Source organism: Corvus moneduloides, chromosome 33 (genome assembly GCF_009650955.1).
Source record: "Corvus moneduloides isolate bCorMon1 chromosome 33, bCorMon1.pri, whole genome shotgun sequence".
NCBI lineage: Eukaryota > Metazoa > Chordata > Aves > Passeriformes > Corvidae > Corvus > Corvus moneduloides.
In genome coordinates this window covers 31,440-55,737 of record NC_045508.1, presented here as the reverse complement: position 1 = coordinate 55,737, position 24,298 = coordinate 31,440, and the positions used below count along the sequence as shown (strand labels likewise).

The 24,298-nt window shown below is 48.1% G+C and overlaps 1 protein-coding gene across 1 annotated transcript; it reads right to left on the bottom strand.

Moving 5' to 3' along the window:
- Positions 1-14,666: 14,666 nt before the first annotated feature.
- On the bottom strand, positions 14,667-22,188 carry LOC116437195 (butyrophilin subfamily 3 member A2-like). Its single transcript, XM_032094792.1, is given in 8 exon segments — positions 14,667-15,086; positions 15,984-16,010; positions 17,409-17,501; positions 18,314-18,601; positions 20,147-20,222; positions 20,225-20,502; positions 20,748-20,881; positions 22,003-22,188. Coding segments are annotated over 7 exon segments (1,011 nt in total). The 5' UTR covers positions 20,821-20,881; positions 22,003-22,188; the 3' UTR covers positions 14,667-14,910.
- Positions 22,189-24,298: the final 2,110 nt, after the last annotated feature.

Here is a 24,298-nt window from a genome sequence, read left to right as displayed (position 1 = left end):
CTTGGGGGTTTCTCCCCAGTGCAGCATTGTCGGCACTTGGAGGTGAAAATGCCAGTGCTGGAGGTGACCCTGCTGGAGCCTGACTTGTGTTTCATTTCTGTCCCATCACCCTGTGGCCTTTGCTCGTCAGCCCTGTCTGTCACTCCCTCACAGGATGGCCAGTCCGTCTCTCCTTCCCCCATCATTCCCAGTCTAAAGCCAACTTTGCAGGCTCACCCATCCCATTGGAAGAAGCAGCTGTTCCCTGCTCGGTGAGGGGAGTCCCAGCTGTGCCCAGGGGATGCTGAGCTGCAAACAGCGCCCATTGCTCAGAGAGCCCAAAGCTCCTCTGCTCAAATCAGCATCACAGCCAGTTCTTGACCTGTAATATCAGCCTCCTTCTCCTTGCACCCTGTCCACCTTCCACTGCAGGATTGTGGAGAAAATTGTGACAGCCCCCATGGCCTTGGCTACCACCCACAGAGCTGTGTAGCCACTTGGGCCCATGCCCAGTTTGCCCAGGCAGAATCCCTTGGATCCACCTGCAGAAGAGCTGGGAGTAGCAGTGAGGAGAGGGCAGAGCAGGGTGGGAACAAGGGCCAGGAGGGCTTTGCAGGGAGGAGGCTGCCCCAGAGGGACAGGCACACACGGCTCGTGCTCTGGGCTCGCAGGGTGCGGAAATGAAAGCGGGGGCTCTGCAGGCGCAGCGGCCACAGTGGGGGCTGAGGCAGGGCCCCCGCTGGCCACAGCCACTCGGTGTGGGAAAGGCCCTGCCAGCCCCAGCCCTGCAGCAGGACCAGTCCCAGGCACGCTGCAAGCCCCGGGCCAGGCAGCTCTTGCAGCGCTGGGCAGAGCTCAGCCCACAGCAGACGCTGCAAGGAGAGGCTGTGGCTGCAGTGCCCCAAACAATGCTGGCCCAGGGGGGATGTGCCAGGCTGTCTCCTGCTCGCCCGGCCTTCCTCCTCCTCCTCCTCCTCCTGCTGCTGCTGCTGGGTGAGTTGGGGATGGCTTTGCCTTGGGGCTCAGCACTGCAGGGCTGCTGAGCGGGGCAGGACAGGGCCCGTGCTGGGCCCAGGGCAGGCCCCAGGGGAAAGGGTGTGTGGAGCAGCCGTGCAGCACTGAGGGGCAGAGCTGCTCTGGGGAGGGCAGCAGGACCAGTGCTTCCTCCAGCTCCCATGCACCTCTGAGCCAAGGGGGCAATCTCCAATTCCTCTGAAGTGGTTCTGTTCATAGTGTGAGACATGGGAGACACTAAAATGCTTTAGGGAGCTACCAGCATCCATCTGGAATCAGAAGCCAATCCACAATCGGCTTAAAGTATAAATCTGGGAGATCAAGCAGATGCAGTCCGGAGCCCCATGGGTGGGAAGTTGCTGGCCCAGCAGACTCAGCAGTGGGAACATGGGCAGGGGCACGGGGCTGAGCTGGGCTGCTGCCCATCTGACCAAACCCCTCTGTGCCCCACGGTGCAGGTGCTGCTGTGATGGCCCAGGACATCTGCAGCTCCCCAGGGCATGGTGAGTACAGGGACAGGTCCTGTAAGGGGAGTTGTGTGGGACTGGAGATGGGAAGGGAGAAGGACTTTTTTCCCTATGTGTGAAGCCCTGGAGGGGAAACTCTTCCCCTTCCTGCCCTGACTCCAGCAACACTGTCCCGAGCCATCCCTGTGCCATCTCTCCAGGTGACCTCCCAGCTCCTGCCTTCCATATAACCCCCACTGCTGCACAGGAAGGAGAACAGGTCATATTGCACTGCCAAATTTCCTGGAAATCTCCTGTCACCAGAATCATCTTCTGCAAGGATGGGGTGCAGGTGCACAGCCTGAAAGCCCAACAGGGACAGGGGAACTATGTCACCTTTTTCCCTATGACAAGGGAGAGCGCAGGGACATTCACATGTGGATACCAGCACAAGGACAGCAACAACCGAGTGAGGAACTCTGTCCTCAGTGCTCCCACAAACTTGAGGGTCACAGGTGAGTCGTGGCACTGGAGCACACACAGGAAACACTCCCAGGCCCCCCAGACCCCCGGTGAGGGAGAAGATCCTGTCCTGCCCCATGGCATGTCCCCGGGCAGTTGGAATGCTGGGGGTCAGGGTGCACTTCAGCACAGCCTTGGGCACCAGGGACAATCCTCCCCGTCCCAGCAGAGCATCCTGCTCCTCTCCTGCCCCAGCATCACAGAAAGGGCAGAGTGGTGGTGCCAGATCTAATGCAGAGCCACAGCTGAGCAGGGCATTCATTTATTGATCCCCACAGTTGATAGAGGGTGGATTGGGGGTCCCCGCAGTGTCTCAGTCTGTGCAGGACCTGGGGGAGCTGCAGACTCTCTCCGTGTCCCTTTCTCCTCCCAGGCAGCGGGTCCAGCTCCCAGGCAGGGACATCCACTGCTGGTGAGTGATTCCCTCCCTCACACCCAGTGTCCCTCAGCATCGGGCCAAGGCTGCCCAGTTGTCAACACCAGGACATTGAGAGGTTCATAAGCTGGAAGTTTGTTTTCCTCTAAGGCCATTGGCTGTTCTCTGCTTCCTCTTCTCCAACAGATCATGTTCCCACTGCTCCTCGTCCTGGCCCATCCCACACCTTTCCCACATGCGTGGTGGTGGGAGTGGTGACCATCTTCCTCCTCCTCCTCACAGCTGCAGCCAGCTACTGTGTCCTGAAGATCGGTGAGTGATTTGGGGAAATTGAGGGTAAACCTTGAGGATGAAATTGCCCCCTGTTGCAGGGCTGCTGCTGCCTGACCCACAGTTGTTTCGTATGGCTGCCTCCTAAAGCCCATGTCACAGGAATCTGAGCCTCTCTGGCCCTTCCTTTGCCACCTGGAGAGAGCAAAGTTTCTTGGCTGAGGAAGATTCTACCTCCTGATTGAGCTCTAACCCAAAGAGGGAAGGGAGAGACCAAATGCATCCCTGCCCCAGGCACACATTGACTCCCATCCTCTGGGAACAAGGATTGAGGCTCTGAGCTGCCCTGAGTGCAGCCAGCACAGCTGCTCCACACTCTGGCTGAGCACAGCTGCTGAGAGCTTGGGAGAAGCCAGGCTGGGAAAGGGGATTCAGGGTTGTGAAGGCTGGGACAGAAAAATCCCTCTCCCAGCGAGGTGTGGAGGTTCAGCCCATCATCTTCACTGCTTGGTCCAGAGCAGGGAAAGGCAGGGCTGTGCAGGAACTCTGCCTCCCACCTCTGCCTTTCTTTTCCTTGCAGGGGCCTGCAGAGAGAGATGCCAAAGGTGAGCAGCAATCCCTGGGGGCTGTGGGGCTGGGGCTGATGGAGACGGGGGCATCCTGGACACTCTGGGACTTGTACGTGGGGAATTTCCAGGGCTTGGCTTGGGAGGGCAACACGTCCCCACAAGGCCTGGCCAGGCCAACATGGCCACACCCAGCCCTTCCACCAGGCCCAGCCCTTGCCAGGCCCATCAGAAATGTATTCTGAATGATTTAAACCAAATATATCTCTGTGACTTGCACATGTATTTACAATGTCTGATGGATCAATTAATATAAAATCGATTCCGGATATTGTACATGGGGACGTGAGCACCTGCAGTGAAGCCATCTCCATCCCTCTGTGTCCAGCGGAACACATGTGTCCATCAACCACGGGATCTACCATCATAAAGTCACCCCAAGACATTCCACCCCTTATCCCATATCGTCGGCTCAGTGCCCAAACGAACGTATTCTAACCCTACAGACACACGTTAATACACACACACACACACATATACACACATGCACAGCTGTGCACAAACAGTGACAGTGACCCTCAGCGAGCAGGGGTACACAGGCATTCCACAATCCAGGTGGTTCTCACCCAGCAATCAGATCTCCCTGTGGTACACAACGTGTTGTTCCATCTCTCTGCATCACCCACCACGTGCAACCAGGTCCCTGAGCAAAGACAACCCCACGGATGGGTTTGTCTGTACTCGAGGCAGAATTTATCCACGCAGTCTTTCCTAACAGACCTCTGACATGCACTACTGGGACCTTACCTCCATCTGTTGTATGCAGGGATTCAGATTGGGCTGGACCAGCTCTATTGGTGGAACCTCAGGTGTTAACTAACCAGGTGGCCTTTGCCAGATGCTGCTCCCAATTTTTGAAAGTTCTCCCACCCAGTGCCTTCAAGGTGGTTTTCAACAATCCATGGCACCGTTCCACTTTGCCTGCAGCTGGTGCCTGGTAAGGAATGTGGTACACCCACTCAATGCCATGTTCTCTAGCCCAGGTGTTTATAAGGCTGTTCTTAAAATGAGTCCCATTGTCAGACTCGATTCTCTCAGGGGTGCCATGCCTCCAAAGGACTTGCTTTTCCAGGCCCAGGATGGTGTTCCGGGCAGTAGCGTGAGGCACAGGGTCGGTCTCCAGCCATCCAGTGGTGGCTTCTACCATTGTGAGCACATAGCGCTTGCCTTGGCGGGTTTGAGGCAGTGTGATGTAATCAATCTGCCAGGCCTCCCCGTACTTGTATTTGGACCATCGCCCACCATACCACAGAGGCTTCACCCGCTTGGCCTGCTTGATCGCAGCGCATGTCTCACAGTCATGGATCACCTGGGAGATACTGTCCATGGTTAGATCCACCCCTCGGTCTTGTGCCCACTTATAGGTGGCATCTCTGCCCTGATGGCCTGAGGCATCATGGGCCCATCAAGCTAGGAACAGTTCTCCTTTATGTTGCCAATCCAAGTCTATCTGGGACACCTCTATTTTCGCAGCCTGATCTACCTGTTTGTTGTTACGATGTTCTTCATTAGCCCGGCTCTTGGGAATGTGAGCATCTACATGGTGGACTTTCACTGGTAGCTTCTCTACCCGAGTGGCAATGTCTTTCCACTCCTCAGCAGCCCAGATTGGTTTTCCTCTGCGCTGCCAGTTTGCCTTCTTCCACCTTTCCAGCCACCCCCACAGAGCATTGGCTACCATCCATGAATCGGTGTAGAGGTAGAGCTTTGGCCACTTCTCTCTTTCAGCTATGTCCAGAGCTAATTGGACAGCTTTGAGCTCAGCAAATTGGCTCGATCCACCTTCTCCTTCAGTAGCCTGTGCAACTTGTCGTGTGGGGCTCCATACGACTGCTTTCCACTTTCGTTTCATCGCTATGATGCGACGAGCCGTCGGTGAAAAGAGCGTAGCGTGTGTCTTCTGATGGCAGTTGGTTGTACGGTGGAGCTTCTTCAGGATGTGTCACTGGTTCTTCTTCATCAGCAAGACCAAAGTTTTCACCTTCAGGCCAATTTGTGATTATTTCCAAAATCCCAGGGTGATTCCATTTCCCGATACAGGCGTGCTGTGTGATGAGAGCAATCCATTTGCTCCATGTGGCACTGGTGGCATGGTGGGTAGAGGGAACCTCTGCTTTGAACATCCACCCCAGCACCGGTAGTCGGGGTGCCAGGAGGAGTTGTGCTTCAGTGCCAATTACCTCTGAGGCGGCTTGGATTCCTTCACAGGCTGCCAAGATTTCTCTCTCTGTGGGAGTGTAATTGGCTTCAGACCCTCTGTAACTTCGGCTCCAGAATCCCAGTGGTCGGCCCCGAGTCTCACCAGGCACCTTCTGCCAGAGGCTCCAGGACAGACCATTGTTCCCGGCTGCAGAGTAGAGCACGTTCTTCACCTCTGGTCCTGTCCTGACTGGGCCAAGGGCTATGGCGTGAGCGATTTCCTGCTTGAATTGGGCAAAGGCTGTTTGGGGCCCCAGTGGAAATCATTCTTCTTTCGGGTAACCAGGTAGAGAGGGCTCACGATCTGGCTGTACTCGGGAATGTGCATCCTCCAGAAACCTATAGCACCTAGGAAAGCTTGTGTTTCCTTCTTGTTGGTCGGTGGAGACATTGCTGTGATCTTATTGATGACCTCAGTGGGAATCTGACGTCGTCCATCTTGCCACTTTACTCCCAGGAACTGGATCTCTTGGGCAGGTCCCTTGACTTTGCTCTTCTTGATGGTGAAACCAGCTTGCAGGAGAATTTGGATGATTTTCTCTCCTTTCCAAATACCTCCGATGCTGTGTTCTCCCACACAATGATGTCATCAATGTACTGCAGATGTTCTGGAGCCTCAACCTTTTCTAGTGCAGTCTGGATCAGTCCATGGCAGATGGTGGGACTGTGCTTCCACCCCTGGGGCAGTCGGTTCCAGGTGTACTGCACACTGCTCCAGGTGAAGGCAAACTGAGGCCTGCACTCTGCTGCCAGAGGAATGGAGAAAAATGCATTGGCAATGTCAATAGTGGCGTACCACTTTGCTGCTTTGGACTCCAGCTCATACTGGAGCTCCAACATGTCCGGCACGGCAGCGCTCAATGGTGGAGTCACTTCATTCAGGGCACGATAGTCCACAGTCAATCTCCATTCCCCGTCAGACTTGCGCACAGGCCAGATGGGGCTGTTGAAGGATGAGTGGGTCTTGCTGACCACCCCTTGGCTCTCCAGCTCACGAATCATCTTGTGGATGGGGATCACAGCATCCCAAGTTGTCCGGTACTGTCGGCGGTGCACTGTCGAGGTAGCAATTGGTACTCTTTGTTCTTCCACCTTCAGCAGGCCGACTGCAGACGGGTTCTCTGATAGCCCAGGCAAAGTGTTCAATTGCTTAATGCCCTCTGTCTCCACAGCAGCTATTCCAAAAGCCCACCTGAGTCCCTTTGGGTCTCTGAAATACCCGTTCCGGAGGAAGTCTATGCCCAAAATGCACGGGGCCTCTGGGCCAGTCACAATGGGAGATTTCTTCCACTCATTTCCAGTCAGGCTCACCTCGGCTTCCACCAAGGTCAAATCTTGTGATCCACCTGTTACACCAGCAATAGAAACAGATTCTACCCCCACAAGCTGCGATGGAATTATTGTACACTGAGCACCAGTGTCAACCAAGGCATCATATCTTTGTGGTTCTGATGTACCAGGCCAACGAATCCACACAGTCCAAAAACACGGTTTTCCCTGGCCTCTACCTGGCTAGAGGCAGGGCTCCTCTATGCCTGGCTATCCTTCTTTCCCTGGGCCTGCGTCTTAGAGGTTCCTTCATGGAAATTGGACATGTCATCATCTTTTCCATCATTTCCGGCAGTTTGGCTACAGGCAACTGAGCTAATTCCTTTTTGGTAGATCCTCCTTTCTGAAACTTGCGCTCCTTCAATTCACGCGCTCGTGCTGCCAGAGCAGACGTGGGTTGTCCTTCCCATCTCCACATGTTTTCCCCACTGTCACACAGGAATTTCCACAGCTCACTTCGTGAGATGTTCCTTCTCTCTGGGGAACGTCTGCATTTGGTAACAGAATCTCTGGTCTGTGCTGCTGAGATTTGGAGAAGGCCCTCTTTAATCTCCTTCTTGAGGTCCTGGTGATTCTTCTGTATCTTATCTTCCACTTTCTGCAGATGTGTTTCCACCGCTGTGCTTCTTGCATGTGTTGGGCCATGCACAGAGTCTGCATATGCTCGGAGCTTCACTGCCATATCCCGCACGGTCTCATTCACATCGTAGTCCGGTTTCATTATTGCTAAAGCAGAAGCGTATTCTTGTGGCCCAAGTCGTACGAGTTTTTGTCACATCACTGGTGTTCATCTTACCCTGTCTGGACTCCTCAATCCTGGGTCATTCGTGTAGACAATCTCTACCACCGCCAGTTCTCTCAAGCATTGGATCCCTTGTTCTATGCTCTTCCACGGGGTTTGTTGCACACAGAAATCGTCTGGGCACAGGTATCTTTCCCTCACACTTCTCAAGAGCCGTGTCCAAAGACTGAGAGGGTCAGGCCACCTTACCATCCCTTGGTCGATAGCTGGATCGTGTGACAGGGATCCCAAATGCCGCACTTCAGCACTGTCCAGAATCGTATCATCACCTGCAGCATCCCAAATACGGACCATCCAACTTAGTACGGATTCATCAGACTGTCGGGTGTAATCCTTTCTTAGGCTGTGAAGGTCCTTCATGGACATGGACTCAGTAATGGTTTCTGGTTCTGAGTCAGTTGGTGGCTGTGAGGATCCTTCACCCCCATCATCCTCATCTTTCGCTGGGCGATCAGTTTTGGTTGTGTGCTTTTTCCTCGTGACAGGAGCCACTGTCAATGGCTTAGACTCTCCATCTGGTTTGGGCTCGCTGTCTGGTTTGGCTGCAGCCTGAGTGACTGCAGGGGTGTCTGCAGGCTTTGCTGATTGATCTTCCTGCCCCTCTGCCTTTATCTGCTGCTCTACAGTACCTAGCAGTGTGTGATAGGCATAGGCCAAAGCCCAGCATATTGCAATGAGCTCTTTCTCATTAGAATTGTCACTGTATTTCTCTTTCAGATATTTCCCCACCTCAGCTGGGTTCTGAATTTGTTCAGGGGGGAAATCCCAAACAATCAGGTCAGAGAATTTCTTCAGGGTTTGGCCAATATCCTCCCATTCCCCACACCAATCAGGATTTTCCACCTCTGGGTCAGGTGTCTCATCAGCCCCTCTGGACATCTCAGCCCAGATTCTAAACAAGCTGCAGATCATAGAGAGGAAGCCTACCAGATAAAATACCAGGAGGGTGGTCTCTTTAACATCCAGGGGAAACGGAACATTCTCAAAAGATAACCTATCCAATTTAAAGGGAAGGGAGATGAAAGGCTGGGAAACCCCATCCCCTCCTCCTCTAACAAACCGGGTGCAATTACTAATAAACCCCCAAAACAGGCTACTGAAACTAGGGCTGGGGTTAGGACAGAGAAACCACAAATCATACACACTTTGAACAGCTGCCTGTACCTCTGTTAACTTTTTATAAATCATTATCACTGAGCCCAGCAGAATAAAAATCCGGATTGGTGCCCCTGCTCGGTGAAAGTTCCGTACCAGGGACAAAACCAGAGCAATCCATGGGTAGGCAAACAGGCCTAGGGACCAGAAAGGCATTGGTACCTCGAACCAGAGAGACATTATGAACTCAACCAACATGGTGGCTACTGTACCCCAATACAAAGTAATTAAAACCAAAATGTCATTATCACACTTCTTCACTTTCCTTCGGGCCATGCGCTGGGAGCCTAGAATTATTTGTCCCGGTTTGAGACAAATTCGGAGGAACGTCCAAAATGAAGGTCCTCTGATAGAAGGCAGGTTACAGCCACCCTCCCCCACCAGCTTCGGAAAGAATTTTCCTCAGAGGAAAGTGGAAAAAAAAGTTCTTTATTTAACAAGCAGAGCGCAGACAGGCACAGAAAAAAGAATAATGCTAAGGAATATAAAACCTCTCGCTGTGGAGAGAACGTGGTAAAATTCAAAGCCCTTGTGGACGTGGCTCTCTCCTCTCCGGAGCTGGGGTTCGCATGGGCCCCTCGGGGTGAAGGTGTAGGGCCTCCCGGTGATGTTCTGGTGGTGCTGAACAGTCCAGAAGAGAAGAAGCCAAAGTCCCAGGGAGAGAAAACTTTCTTGCCTCAGCTCGCAGACTAGCTGAAAAGCAAAGGAGTTGAACTCTCTGTCTCTCTCCTGAGAAAAGGAACCGAGCGCTGGGAAAAGCAGGAAGGTGCTTTCCTCCACTGTGTAGCAGCCAGGAACGCAGGGGAGTGTGTGTCTGTGTCCTTGAGCACAAACCGCTCGGCTTTTTTTATTCTGCCTTTCTCTCGGACCCAGCTTAGAGACACAGAAAGGCACAGGATTCATGTCTGGCACAGGGCAGACGATGGGGGATGCAGTATCACACAGTCACCCCAGGACAGCCGCAAAGGAAGCTCCTTCTCCATCCCTTCCGCCGGCTGCACCCGCCGTTGTCCACGTGGAGAAAAGACGGCGGGACCCGCGCCACAGCGCCCCCTGCAGCCATGGAGGAATCACCGCACCCGCCCTGCCCGGCCGGGAGCCACCAGCGCCCCTGCCGGCTGCGACCGGAACTGCGCCACAGGGGAAAGTGCTTAAAGAGTGAGAAGAAACTGTTTATTGGGCTGTCTGCTCTTGTTTGTTTTGCTGCCACTGTTGTTGTGTGCTTGCCTTGCTATCTATAGACACACTAGTGAAGAACTGTTACTCGTTTTCCCGTATCTTTGCCTGAAAGCCCCTTCATTTCAAAGTTTTAACAATTTGGAGGGGATGGGGTCATATTTCCCATTCCTAGGGAGGGTCCTGCCTTCCTTGGCAGACGCCTGTCTTTCAAACCAAGACAGAAAGCTGGTGGTGCAGTAAATCTAGAGGGTCCCCCATACCTACGGGTGATAATGGCCAAATTGGGTGTAAAGGAACCAGACAGCCGAGAACTGGGCTGGCCCTTTCCGTGCAGGAAGTCCCGCTTCAGAAGGTCACTAGTGGCTCTGTGGTAATTTTGCTTACCAAGGGCTACCCAAGAACTCAGCTGGGATGTGCTGTGTTGGGGTTGTCCGCCCGTTGTTGTTTCTCCTCCTTGGGGAGGAGGGAAATCAACCAGGCCTAAGGGTGTATGATGATTTGGAGTGCCAGAAACGGTCAACAGATGCATCAATAACTGGGAATAGCGCTCAAAAGTGCCAAGGTGATGAGTGGGCCCCCCAGTGCATTCTACAAAAACATGGCCCAGCCACATGAAATCCCACTGGGGTCTTTGATGGAGCCAGAGAACCAATTTACAGTTGCAATCCTATCATTCCCCTGCAAGCCGTTCAGGAAATTATCACCAACGAGACGGCCGTGCCCTGGATCTGCTGCAGGCCGGGCCACAGCGATGTGCACGGCCATATTCCAGCACAGAGTGGCTCTGGACCGTTGCTGGTCTGAGGAAGGCGGAGTTTGTGGGAAATGAAAGGACTCGAACTGTTGCCTTAAGACAGACGGTACTGGGGAGATAGGGAAGGAAATTCCCAAAGGGAATTTCATGTCCCAGTCCAGACCTGGGATTCCTGGGACTGAGACCTTTTCTCTGGCTGCCTGGGGGACCCCGAGTGAGACATATTTTGTTCTTCCTGTTCTGCAGTTTGAGCGCGTTGATAATTTTGGGCTGCGTTGTTCCGTGCTTGGTTCAGTTCACTCAGGCTGTTGCTGGAAAATGGGTGCTGTGGTGGAAACTTCCAGAGATGATGTAAAATATGTGAGAATTGTATCCCTGTCAGCAAATCAACCGACTGAAATTCCAATTGTTTAGATGTTCTCACCTTTTCTTCCCTTTTCTGAACTTTCCCCTTACCGCTACAGGAACCGTGTTGAGTCACGGGGCGCTGTGTGGGACTGATTGAATTTAGAATAAGAAAGCCCAATCCTGCCCACAACCACCGCTGTCCCGATCCTGCCCACAGCCCTGGCTCCCTGCCACCTTTCCTGGCACTGCCGCGTACCGCGTGTTTTGCCATGCGTTGGCCACAGATCCCCGCTGTTCGCTGACTGTGGGAGTCACGCCCTGCGCCAACTCACCCGGCTCACAGCGCCCTCACCCCACTGCTGACCAAACATCGATGGTGCGCCCTGAGCGCCATGGAGGGAACGCTCTGGCTCTGGCTCTTTTCTCTGCCTTTTCTCTTCCCCTCTTACGTCCATGTCTTTTCTTTAATCAAGAAACGCTTCACAGGTTTAATATTGACCTCGTTTGCTTCTAATTTCACCCTAGGAATCCTTGGAATTCCCTCGATCTCACTCTGGGATGGGACACCCCCCACGCCACCCACGATGCCAGGAAAAAAGGTCATCTAGACCCAATTTTGGACCAAAATCCCTCTTTTAACTCCTTCTCCTGCCACAAATTCTTCAAGATGAAGTCTAAAAGAAAAGTTCTCAAAACAGCAATTTTTTAATCCTTCAAAACACTTTTAATGAATTTCTTAATACAAAAAGAATACGTAAAAAACCCAGGAGAATTCCACCTGCCCAAATCTCAGGATGAGATTCAGCCCAACAGAAAGAGGAAACACGGAGCCCAGGGTATGCACCCCAGAGTGGGAGGAAGGAAAAGCTTCAAAACCATTTAAATGCAGACACTGGTGAAGATTGTGGCCTGGAATGGTAACAGAGTGTCCTGGGTTGCAGTGTATTCTATTACCATCCTCATGAGCCGTTGAAATCAGGTGGGGCAGTGTTTCCTTGCCTCATCCCCCCAGACTATCTTTCTGTTAATGGCCCATCATTGTCCTGCCACATGACTCAGAGATAACTCCCTCTGGACTATCTTCTGTTAATGAGCCTAATCAACACTTGGCCTCATGACTCATTACCCCATTGTGAGATGCTCCACCCAGAGGGAGGAACCAAGCATCCCAGCGTGGATATAATCTGGGACTCTGAACACCAGAGACAACCCTTCCCACTGGATTTCCAGAGGACAGGAGCTACACAGCCACTATTGGACTTTCTGAGGAAGAGCAGACCCCTTTACTACACGATCACTGCTTCAGAAGACTGCAGCCACCATTTCTACCAGACTGCTACCACCACCCTGCCTAACAGGGACTCAGGTTGTATTTTGACTCTGTCAGTTTGAACCAGTGTTTTCTTTTACATTTTTTTCCTTTTCTTTAATTTCCATAAAATTGTTATTCTGACTTGGTGCCTCCCACTGGTTTGTTTTCAAACTAGCACAGTTGAGTTTAATTACAATTAACCATTTTTATTTGGTGGTTTAAATGTGTTAAATTTTCTGGCATAAATTTAAAAATGGTTTTGATGGGTTCGATCCAAATTCAGGGCATTTTTTCCAAGGTCAGGGACACCAAGCAAGGACTTTTCCTTGTCCGAGGAGGTTTTATGGCAAACCTCTTGGAAAGCAAAACCTGGGAATGAGGAGAAAATTCCCCCCTGCCAGATGGAACAATCGGGCTCAGCTCAACACTGGCTTTAGTTCATAGAGGTTTGTGTGATACAGAATAGAATAATGGATATAATATAATAATATAAAAATAGTGTCTATTATATTGTATATAAACTATAATTGAATGCAATACATTATATACAGTTATGTAACAATAAAATTATGAATTAATATATAATATATAATGTGTAATATTGATACAAAACATTTTCTTACCACGGCGTTTCCTTTTCTTAAGCAATGCTGTGAAAAAAACCAAACTTCCATGAGTGAAATGAAAACTCGAGGAGCCGATGAGGGGCTGAGACCCCAAGGAAGAAATTCCAGCGCTGCACAAACGCTGGAATCATTTTCTCCTTTAAAATTTTCCATGTATAAGATGTGGTGGCTTAAATTTCTAACAGCCAATGCTGGGATAAAATGCTGGAATTGGGTCAGAAGGGATTTTAAGAATCACTCAGCTCTCGAGGCTGATCCCAGAGAAAAGGGGTTCCATCCCTTGGATCATCTCCAAGGCCTCCTCTGGAATTGCTCCAAAAGCTCCACATCCTTCCCAGGGACAGAATTCCCCCTCAGCTGCTGCTGGGGATGAGCCCTGGACCTGGGGATTCCTGGGATGGGCTATGTCCATTTTCTCCTTCCAAATCCCTCTCCCAGGGGATTCCCGGGATGGGCCGTGTCTATTCGCTCCTCCCAAATCCCTCTCCCAGGGGATTCCCGGGATGGGCTATGTTCCATCCTCTCGTCTCCAAATCCCCCTCCCTGGGGATTCCCGGGATGGGCTGTGTCCATCCTCTCCTCTCCAAATCCCTCTCCCAGGGGATTCCCGGGATGGGCCGTGTCTATTCGCTCCTCCCAAATCCCTCTCCCAGGGGATTCCCGGGATGGGCTATGTTCCATCCTCTCGTCTCCAAATCCCCCTCCCTGGGGATTCCCGGGATGGGCTGTGTCCATCCTCTCCTCTCCAAATCCCTCTCCCTGGGGATTCCCGGGATGGGCTGTGTCCATTCTCTCCTCTCCAAATCCCTCTCCCAAGGGATTCCTGGGATGGGCTGTGTCCATTCTCTCCTCTCCAAATCCCTCTCCCAAGGGATTCCTGGGATGGGCTGTGTCCATCCTCTCCTCTCCAAATCCCTCTCCCTGGGCCTCTCCTGATCCGTTCTTTCCCACCCTGGAGTGATCCCCAGCACTTTGCCTCATTCAGCCTCATGAGATTCCCAAGGGCCACTGGTCCTGCTTTTCAGGAATTCAGGAGAGCGACTCATCAAAAGGGTTTGCCCTCCTTGGAGGAGTCAAGTCTTCTCCGGGTGGGGATCCTGAGGGATCAGGGGCAGCAGGACATGGCATTTTCCTTACTTTCCATGGAATTAATGCTCAGGATTTCCCTGGACATGTAGTTTCATCCCACATATTTTTTGGAGTTGTGACCCAGTTGGAATAATTTTCCCGTGAAAAAAGCCATGAGCAGCAAATCTGGGGTTCGAGGAATCTCCATCAGCAAAACTCCAGGCAGAGAATTCCCAGAGGAGCAGGAAATGATCCCAAATTTCTCAGAACTGGACCCAATCACAGCCATGTTTCTTAGAGTAATTGAAATAAAATAGAAATCAATAAACTGGAATAAAGGGAAAATACCGGAGTTTATTTTCTGCTCTTTCACTGGCTTGTGGGAGCTGCTTAATAATGAATAATAATTGTACAATAATAATAATTGTATTTAATACTAATATAATTAACATAAATTGGAGAAATGGATTTACCTGCTTCGTTTTTCTCTCTCTGAGCTTCTGAGTCGACCAACAAATGCAAGGAAAAAGTGAAAAAAATCAATAAATAATTGGGGGATTTTAGTTTAGAAGTAAAATTTATGAGTAAAATTAATGAATTAATAAATTAATTTAATTAAATTTAGTTCAGAAGTAACATCTAGGAGCAAAATTAATTAAATTCAATTTAGGAGTAAAATGTAGCAGCAAAGTGAATTAAATGTAATTCAGGAGCAAAATAGAATTTATTTAAATTCATTGAAAAAATTGATTTTTTCATGTTAGGAGTAAAAAATGATGAGATGGGGTTTTAATCTATTTCATTGTCCTCAATTCCTGAAGCATCAACAAGGAGCTTTATCGGAAATTGGAAAATGAATCTCTTGGAAAATGAACCCATTGGAAAATGAATCCAATGGAGATAAATCAATTTGAATTCATAATCAAACGTGCAATTATGTCACAAGAGCCTTTGTTAAAGGGAGACTTATTCGTAAATACATAAGAAAGATCCCCATCCTTTTTTTGGGATGTGCACTGTGGAAGAATGCAAGGAGCAGGAAAATTGGTCTTACTCAGCAGTGCCTTCACACTCCCTTCATCTGAAAGAAATGAGACACGAATTAATGAATTTCACAGCTAAAATCTTCAATTATGGTGTTTTCTTGACCACGTTGGAATTCATCTTTCTTCAATAAACTTAAAGAAGGGTTTGAAAAGAATTCAATAATGATGTAAGAGAATGTAGTAAATGAAGATTAATTCCATAAAAAAAGATGAAATCAATTCTAGTTGGAATAATTGAGCTGTCAATGCTGTTCCCATTATTTCATGGGAAATTGAGGCTGATGACCAAAAAAATTGGCAGAACTTTAGCAGGATATGGGTCAGGGAATCATTGGAAGGTTAAAACACAATCAAATATTATCAAATTATTGGTATTGTTTTTTAATATTTAATAATTTTGCAATGTAATGATAATAAGCTATATATTATATATCTTTTCAATGATATAATAAAGCTCTATTGAATTATGTATTACATGTAATATTAATAATTATGTATTTTGTTCTATTCGATATTAATTATATTAAGTAATTAATTTATAATACATACCTTTGATATCTTAATTAACTAAAAATAATTAATTACATATTATAATAATTACGCATTATTAGATCACTCAATATCCTATAAGTCTATGCATTAAATACTCTCATATGTAATAATTATAACAATATTCTGATGTTATTAATTTACTCTTTCTACTTTTATAATAGTGTCAATAATATTTAGAATGTCATGGTTTCATAGTAAATTATTTAATGAATGGATATTTAGTATCTTTAATATTGATAAAATTAATGGCCCCTCAAGATCTGCTCGGATTGGGGCACACTGGAGGGGTCAATAAATACAACCTGTGACCAAAGGTCATCGAATCCCACCAGGATTCACATCCCAGAAATCAAAATCCTTTGGTTTCTTGGAGCCTTTACCTTTCTTCGCCTTCTTCCTCAACCTGGCTGGAATCAAAGAGATCCAAAAGTTAATTATTGATCCCAGCAAATCAGGGACAATCAATGACACCCAGCAAAGGGTTTGGAATGCTCCTTGGGAGTTGACCCCAGGAGTTCTGCGGAAAATGGCTGCATTTATTTCATTTTATAGGTTTCTGTACTTGTATTTCTATACTTCTATTTCTATTTCTATTTCTATATTTATCTATTCCTATCTAATTTTGGCAGAAGATTTTTTTCAATGTGGGAAGACGAAGGAAAACCCTGAAGAATAAAGATCTCCTGGAAGACCAACCAGTGACTGAAAAATGATAGTGTCTAATACTAGAGATGTTAACTGAATTATTGTCACACTATAGGCTGCTTTCACGCCAAAGATATCTATGTTTTCATAGATTTCTATGTTTGTATATATTTATATTTTATAGAAAACTTAAATTATAGTAAATACTATGTACATGTATTCTATACATATATAAAGATGTCTGTATTATAAAATAGGATTGATGATATTTGTGTATGGTACAATAGAATTGTGTGACGTGTAAATAATTGTATAATATAATTGTATAGTATAATTTAATAGTGGTGTTTTATATGATAAATGTACATATATACACATATGTATTAATAGACATAGATTACAATATATTTATTTTATTATTTATTTATAAAAATTATTTCTTTATATTTATTTATAAATATATCTATGTTATATAACCATTTATTTATAAATATATCTATATTATATAAATATTTATATTGTATATATTCAGGTTATATAATATTTATATTATTATTTCTAAAATATTTATTCTAGCTCATATATTTATTTTATTATATCAAATATCAGCTTCCTATTTCTATTTTGGGTTTCTCTTGAGCTTTTTCACTCCACACCACTGCTTTCCTGGTTTGTGCAAAAGTACCTAGAAAAACAAAATTTTGAGTTGTCTCAGTTGATAATGTGAATTATATTAAAAAATCCATGATGCCAGGAGGTAAATGACTATTCTGCAAGTATGTCGTAGTCCCTGTATCCCGACTCCTCATTTTCATTATGAATGTGTTAATTTTATCTCTCTCCCTCTGTATTTCTGAATTGGATGTTTAAAATTTTAACTCCATTACATTTTTTATTGCTACTACTACTACCGTTATTGTTATTATTATTATTATTTAACACCACAGTCTTAATTCATAATTCATAATTTTTTTAAATATTAAAATAAAAAGTAATTTACAATGTAAAAATTATAACTGAAACAGTAGGGAAAATGATACAGAATAAAATTAATTTATATTAGTTTATTTTATTCACAGCGTATATTTGAGTTTTGGGTTGTGGTGAATTGAAAGTTCCCCGTCATCTGTGGAAATACTCACATGTACACATTCACTTACCAATAATAGCCCCGATAATTCCCAAATCCAGACTTAAAACTATGAGGGAAACAATCATCCAAGTGGAAGGGGAAGGGGAAGGGAAGAAGAAATCTGGAAAATAGAAATGGAATTACGAAATGAAAGTGTTTCCAGTAGAATTGCAGTCGGAACAAAACCCCCCAAGGATCTCCCTCTGTCAGAACTTTCCGGACTGGGAATCAGCCCCAAGGTGAGAGAGAAGGGATGGGAACGGATATTCCTCATTGCCCATCAGCACATTGTGGGAATCATGGATTATCCTGAAGGGAATATCCCTGGGAGGACCCCCAGGGATCATCAATTCCCACTGGGGCTGCCCAGGGAAGGACAGAGTCGCCATCCCTGGAAGTGTCCAAGGAATGACTGGACATGGCACTCGGAGCTCTGGTGAGCACCAGCCAATGGTTGGACCAGATGTCCTTGGAGGCCTTTCCCAGTGCTGATAATCCCGGGATTCTGTGACCTCCTGGCCCTGCACAGCCCCAAAATCCCCCCACCCTGTGCCTGGGAGCATTGTCCGAATGATCCATGGGCTTGGGAAGCGTCAGAGCCGTGACCACTTCCCTGGGAGCCTTTCTGAGCGCCCAACCACCCTCCATGTGTCCAGGTCCTTGTAGGGAAATGTCCATTGGAATGTCCCAATCCCTCCCTCCCTCCACGTCCAGGTCACTGCAGGGTCTGTGTTCTCCCACTGGAATGTCCCAGTCCTTCCCTCTCCAAGCTAAAATGGATCTCGGATGCACCAGAACACAACAAGGGATTTGTTCCCACATTATTCATCTTCCCACAGGTCACTGGCCTGGGACTGGGGCTCTGGGATCTCTCCAAGGGCAATGGACAGCAGCCACCGCCCGATCCCGGCTGATCCCTCAGGGGTCACTCACCTGCAATCCGGACTCGGGATTCCCGCGTGGCGTTGAGCACCTCGTTGACCACCCTGCAGGACACTTCCCGGTCCGATCCCAGCTCCAGGCTCATGGAACTCACGACATCAAAGATGCCGGAGGAAGGGCCCGGAGTGCTCCGAGTGGTCACTTCCTCCGGCCGCGTCTGGCCTTGGCTGTCCAGCCAAACCACGGAGGGCGCCGGGAACCATCCCTGGGATCTGCAGGAGAGGCTGATGCCGTTCCCAGCGTGTCCATCCAGGAAAACCGAGGGCTCGGCACCCTGAGCTGCACAGCGGGAAAAATCCAGCTCCAACAAAGGGCACACAAGGAATTCCCTCAGCAAACGGGATATTGGGAAGAAATTCTTTACTGGGAGGGCGGAGAGGGGCTGGAATGGAATTCCCAGAGAAGCTGTGGCTGCCCCATCTCTGGAAGTGTCCAAGGCCAGCTTGGACAGGGCTTGGAACATCCTGGAATAGCGGGAAGTGCCTCTGCCCATGGAAGGGGATGGAACAGGATGAGCCAAAGGTCCTTCCCACCCAACCCACCCTGGGATTCTCAGGTTCCTGGTGGGAAGGTTTCCTGTGGATTTCTCCATGATAATGTGCAAATTAATCCGATTTCTAACTCTAATTCCCATTAAATTGCTGGGAAATGGCTCTTCCTCTCCATCCTGGTTCCCGCTGGGATGGAGTTAATTTCTCTGAGGAATTAATTAATTAATTAAGTTAATTAATTACTTAATTAAGTCAATTTCTCTGAGCTGCCTCAGATTTGGGAATGATGCCAACCATCCATTGTTTTTCATGGCTTTTCTTTCTCTCTCTTTGTGTCATTTTCCTTTTCCTCCCAGTTTTTCCTGTTTTGATTTGGGTTGATTTCAGTTATTAAACTGTTCTTATCCCAACCCAGGAAACATCCTACTTTTACCCTTGGAATTTCCTCCGGGCAACTCCCAGGGAATTGAACTTCCTAAACCCAATTGTGATCAGGACAAAATCAGGATATACCTGAGACCCAACAAGTCAACTCCAGGAAAACAAGGATGGGAACAGTCGCAATGTGGACCTGCATCGTTCCACAGCTTGGTAAGACATCAATAATCCAAATATCTCCGTCACGGAGATCCCTCTGATTTCATGGGAAAATGTAGGAACCCAGAGGGCCGAGAATATTTCTCTGCCTGTTTTGAAGGGTTTTTACCCCCAAACAACACTGTTTTGACCTCCAACCTTGGAAAAAACTGCCTACGATCAGACAAGAACTAGAAAATACAGTGGTGTGAATTAAGTGATAGATTACTATGTGAGATTGTCACAGGGTAAAAACTTAGAGGTTTTGGGCTTCTCTTTGTAGTAAATAGGTAAGAGCAAAAAACATCAAAATGGAGGATTGTTGTTGTTCTCCAAACCTTCTTCTCCTTCTTCTACCACTCCATATTCTGCAGTAAAAGTAATTTGAGATGATTGGACAAAAAATTCCGCAGTTCCTGGCCATGTTACTGAATAATTGAGAGGAAAGTGAAAATAATATATGTTTTTAGTAACCATTGGTTAAATTATCTTTAAAAGGCCGTGTCAATTTGATAATTAGACTTTTCTCCTGCATTCTCTGCTCTGTGTTATGCCTGGGTCACACTAGTGACTCTCTTTCTCTGATAAGACTTAATAAACAACTATCTGGCAGCAGTGAAACTCCAGGAAAAGTCTCCATTTGTCTCTCGTGCTAACTCCTGGGAAGAATTTTAAAACGCTCTCCCATCAGGAGAGATTTGATTTACGGCATGGTTCAGTGTCAGGAAAAAGCAGGAATTCCTTCCCTGGCACCCACCTGCCACATCCAGTTCCACCACAACCTCATTGTACCAGTTGTCTAGGAAGACGACACAGGTGTATTTCCCTTGTCTGAGGGAGGGATGTTCTTCAGGAGAAGGGAGAGACTTCCCCGGTGGAATTCCGATGGGAAAAACTCCATCCTGCCCCAATAGCCCGCGAACTCCAGAAATGGATTTTGAGGATTTTTCCCATCAAAAGTGGCCACTGCATTTTCTGTGGAGCTCCCAGAGAAGATCCACTGGATGGAAAGTTTCTCTGGGATTATTCTGCCTTGTAACTGGCAGGGCAGGACGGCTCCATCCCCGACGACTCCAAGGACGGGGCTGTCAGGAGGAATTATGCTGTACTGGCCTGCGAGGAGAGAGAGGTGGGAAAATTGCCCATGCTGGGATCATCCAGCCCTGGAATGGTTTGGGTTGGAAGGGACCTTGAACGGTGTTGGGAGTTGGTGCTTATCAAAGTTCCCATCAGCGCTTCCTGTGGGAAACTGGGATGTGGGAATGCCAGGAAAACGAGCTGGGAGAACAAACAGATTTAGGCTGGGAATGAATTCCCTTCCTAAATAAAATTGGGATTGGGACAGAACCAGGGATTACCTGTGACCCCGGGAATGATCTGCAGGAAAACAAGGATGGGAAGAGTCACTGCCGGCCGGAATCTGGATCCCATTGTTCTGCAGCTCGGGAAGACATCAAAAACCCAAATATCCAGGGAAAATCTCACCAGGCTCCTGCCAAGCACAGACACACAGTGGGAAGAGGGAATCGAACCAGAGCCATTGGTTTCTCTGCATTTATGGGGAAATCCTCCGAGGTGTTTCAGCCCCTTTGAGGGAAATCAGGAAAAGGGCAGGAGCAGCTGTTTGTAATGAAATTCCGGCAGTTGAGTTGTGATTCCCAGACTAAATCCAAGCCCAGGCAGATGTGGATAACCTCGGGCAGGGGAGAAACGGAGGCAGAATTCCTAAGGAACAGGAGTTTGCTTTCAAATGGTCATTCCAGGCCCGTCCATTTGGGATTGTTGAGGTTGGAAAAGGCCTCCAAGGCCACCGAGTCCAACCTGTGCCTGATCCCACCCTGTCACCAGCCCAGAGCTCCAAGTGCCACGTCCAGTCCTTCCTTGGACACCTCCAGGGGTGGGGACTCCACCATTCCCTGGGCAGCCCCTTCCAAGCCTTTCCAGGAAGAAATTCCTCCTGAAGTCCAGCTGGACCCTCCCCTGGCACAGCCTGAGGCCGTTTCCTCTCATCCCAACCCTTGTTCCCTGGGAGCTGATCCCAACCTGCCCCTGGCTGCCCCCCCGTCAGGGAGTTGTGGGGAGCCTGAAGGTCCCCGCAGAGCCTCCTTTTCTCTGGGATGAGCCCGCTCAGCTCCCTCAGGAGTTCTCCAGACCCTTCCCAATCTTTGCTCCTGGCTCTGAACACACTCCAGCTCCTCCAAGTCCATCCTGTAACTGGAGAGCCCAGAACAGAGCCCAGAATTGCAGCTGGAGAGTGCCCAGTGACGAGCAGAGTGGGACAATCCCCGTCCTGCTCCTGCTGCCGCACTGTTCCCCATCCCAGCCAGGTGCCCACCTGGACACACCTGAGCTCATCCAGCTGCTGCCAAAAAAACCCAGAAAACACTCTCCGAAGAAAAAGGCTAAGAATTAATTTAAATAGAGTAAACCAAAATAAATTCCATAGAAACAATAATCAGTATTTCCATGGCTCAATCCCAAATCCCAGTTACAGGCTTGTTTTAGGCATGAGCAGATTGTTTGATTCATTCAATTAAGGCAGCAAAGAAATTAAAATGAAATGATCTTTAAGAACTTCCCTTAAAACCACCCACAGATAACAGGAATTCCCACCAAGGCAAAAAGAAATTCCAAGCTGGAATCATTCCCTGGGGGACATCAGGAACAAACCACCAGCTCGGTGTTCTCCAAAAAACCCCTCAGCCTGGACATTTCTATTCCAGCCAGGCTTTCCTGAACAGCCAGATCCCGAATATCCATGTTAAATTCCATGTGGATTATGGAACTGTGGAATTTTTGTACTCCCTTGACACGGATCTTTTCCACATCCGTGAGGGGACAGACTCCACAAGTTCCCGCACTCGAACCTGCAAGTCTTGAAAAGGGACTTTGACCACGAAAGGCTTTTTCTCCCTCAGATGCAACATTCCAGCCAATCCCAACAGGTTCCATTTGGGACACACCTTGATCCAAAGGGCAGCAGGAAAAGGTTTCAAACCCTCGGCTCCTGGGCAGGGCAGCTCCTTTTCCAACCTGGTTTTCCAACATCTGGAAAACAGCAGGAATGGGAAGTGGAGAATCCCAACTTGGGGGTGGATGTTCCCAGCAGGAGGACTCAGCGCTAAAATCGGGAATACATAACACAGAGCCCAGGGGGGAATCCACGGATATGGAAAAATTGTGGGATGTCGAGCTTTAACGTTCCAAGATTTTCCAGGTTTGTTTATTCCCACACCAGTTTTATTTCTGGATTAGGGAGAGGGGAGGAATCAGGATTCGCAGGGAGCTGGAAAATGATTGGATTTACGAGATTCCCACCCTTCAGGACTGATTAGCAAGGCCAAATTTGGGGATTTCTGGTGATTCCAGGAGGAATCAAACACAGTCAGGACACAAAACCTCAACTTTCTACAAGGTTTCCAGGGAATCCGGGACTGGGTTTCCTCGGATAAATGTCATGGTTTTATCACCTCCTGGATGCATCTCTTGGAATTCTCCCAATCCAAGGAAATCAGGGCTGGCATCACCGGAAGATTTTCCCTCTCCACACCGAGGACCATCCTGTCAATCCACGGGGTTCATGGAATGCTGAGTCCTGGCTCCAGGTGGGAGATCAGAACCAGCTGCTTTCTGATCATTTGTGGGGCTTTTCCTCAAAACTATTCCAAACATATTCCAAAAACATATTCCAAGTCAGCCACAGCTTTTCTGGGAAAGATGTGCCAGGGCCTCCCCACCCTCACAGGGAGGACTTTTTTTCCAGGTGTGGAACCTTTTCCCTCTTCTTTCCTACCTCCCTTTTTTTTTTTTTTTTTGAGATAAATCAATGAATTTTTATTAATTTTCATTATTTTTATTTCATTGCGTTGTATTTTTATTACTTTTTAAAAATTGATATAATGATTTAATTAATCAATAAATTCCCATCAGTACATTTTCCATGGCAAAAGAAGATGGAAAAACACCAGGAAAAACTTTGCCCCTCTCCCCCCTCCAAAAACTCCCCCACCCCCCCAAAAAAAAGGAATAACCCCAAACCAACCTTGGAATTTCCATGACAGAAAGGAAGAAAACCAGGATAATACCCAACACCATTCCCAGGGAAAAAGAAATCCCAAACCGAGCATGGTCTCATCCCACCGCTCATAAAAACTCTGGGATTTCCCTTTTTTCCCAGAATTTTTGGTCCACGGAACTCTTTTCCCCTCCCTGTTCCCACTAAACCCTGGCAGAGCAGGGAATGGTTTCCCACGAGAGGATGAGGAGGAACATTCCAACCTCTCGCAGCTCCGGGGCGAGGACTCAGGAAGCAGAAAGGGATTTTCCGGACCTTTTCCCGAGCTGCTCCGTCCAATCCCCTCCGGCTCCACCGGAAAACGCCGATCTCAGCTTCCAGTGGCCATAAAACCCGAGGACAAAGGTTGATCCCAGCCACATCCCCGAGGAGCTGCCAGGTCCCTCCTGCTCAGGTAAGGAATTCCACATTGGAAAAAAACCCTGAACTAATTGGGATTAATTAATTGAACTGGAATAAATTCATTTAATGGAAATAAGTTAATTGTTTTCACGGATAGGGAGGAATCTGGGGCGTTGTCGCCCTTTTCCCATGGGAATTCCTCTCCCTGGCACTGCTTGGATTTATCCGTGATTTGAGACATGGAGGAAAACACAGGAAATCCCAGGAAATTGGGATTAAATCCCAATTGAATCCCAGCTCACGGCTCAGTTTGATTATTTATCTTCACCCGGAGCGGGATTGGCAAGGAAATCCTTGGAGCCACATCCATGAAATCACAGAATTCCATTTAAAACAGCGGGATCAAGGTCCTGCTGCTCCTGAGAATTGCTCCAGGAGGTTTCGGGAATGGTTTTGCCAATAAAATGATTGGATTCGGTGATTGGAAAGGTC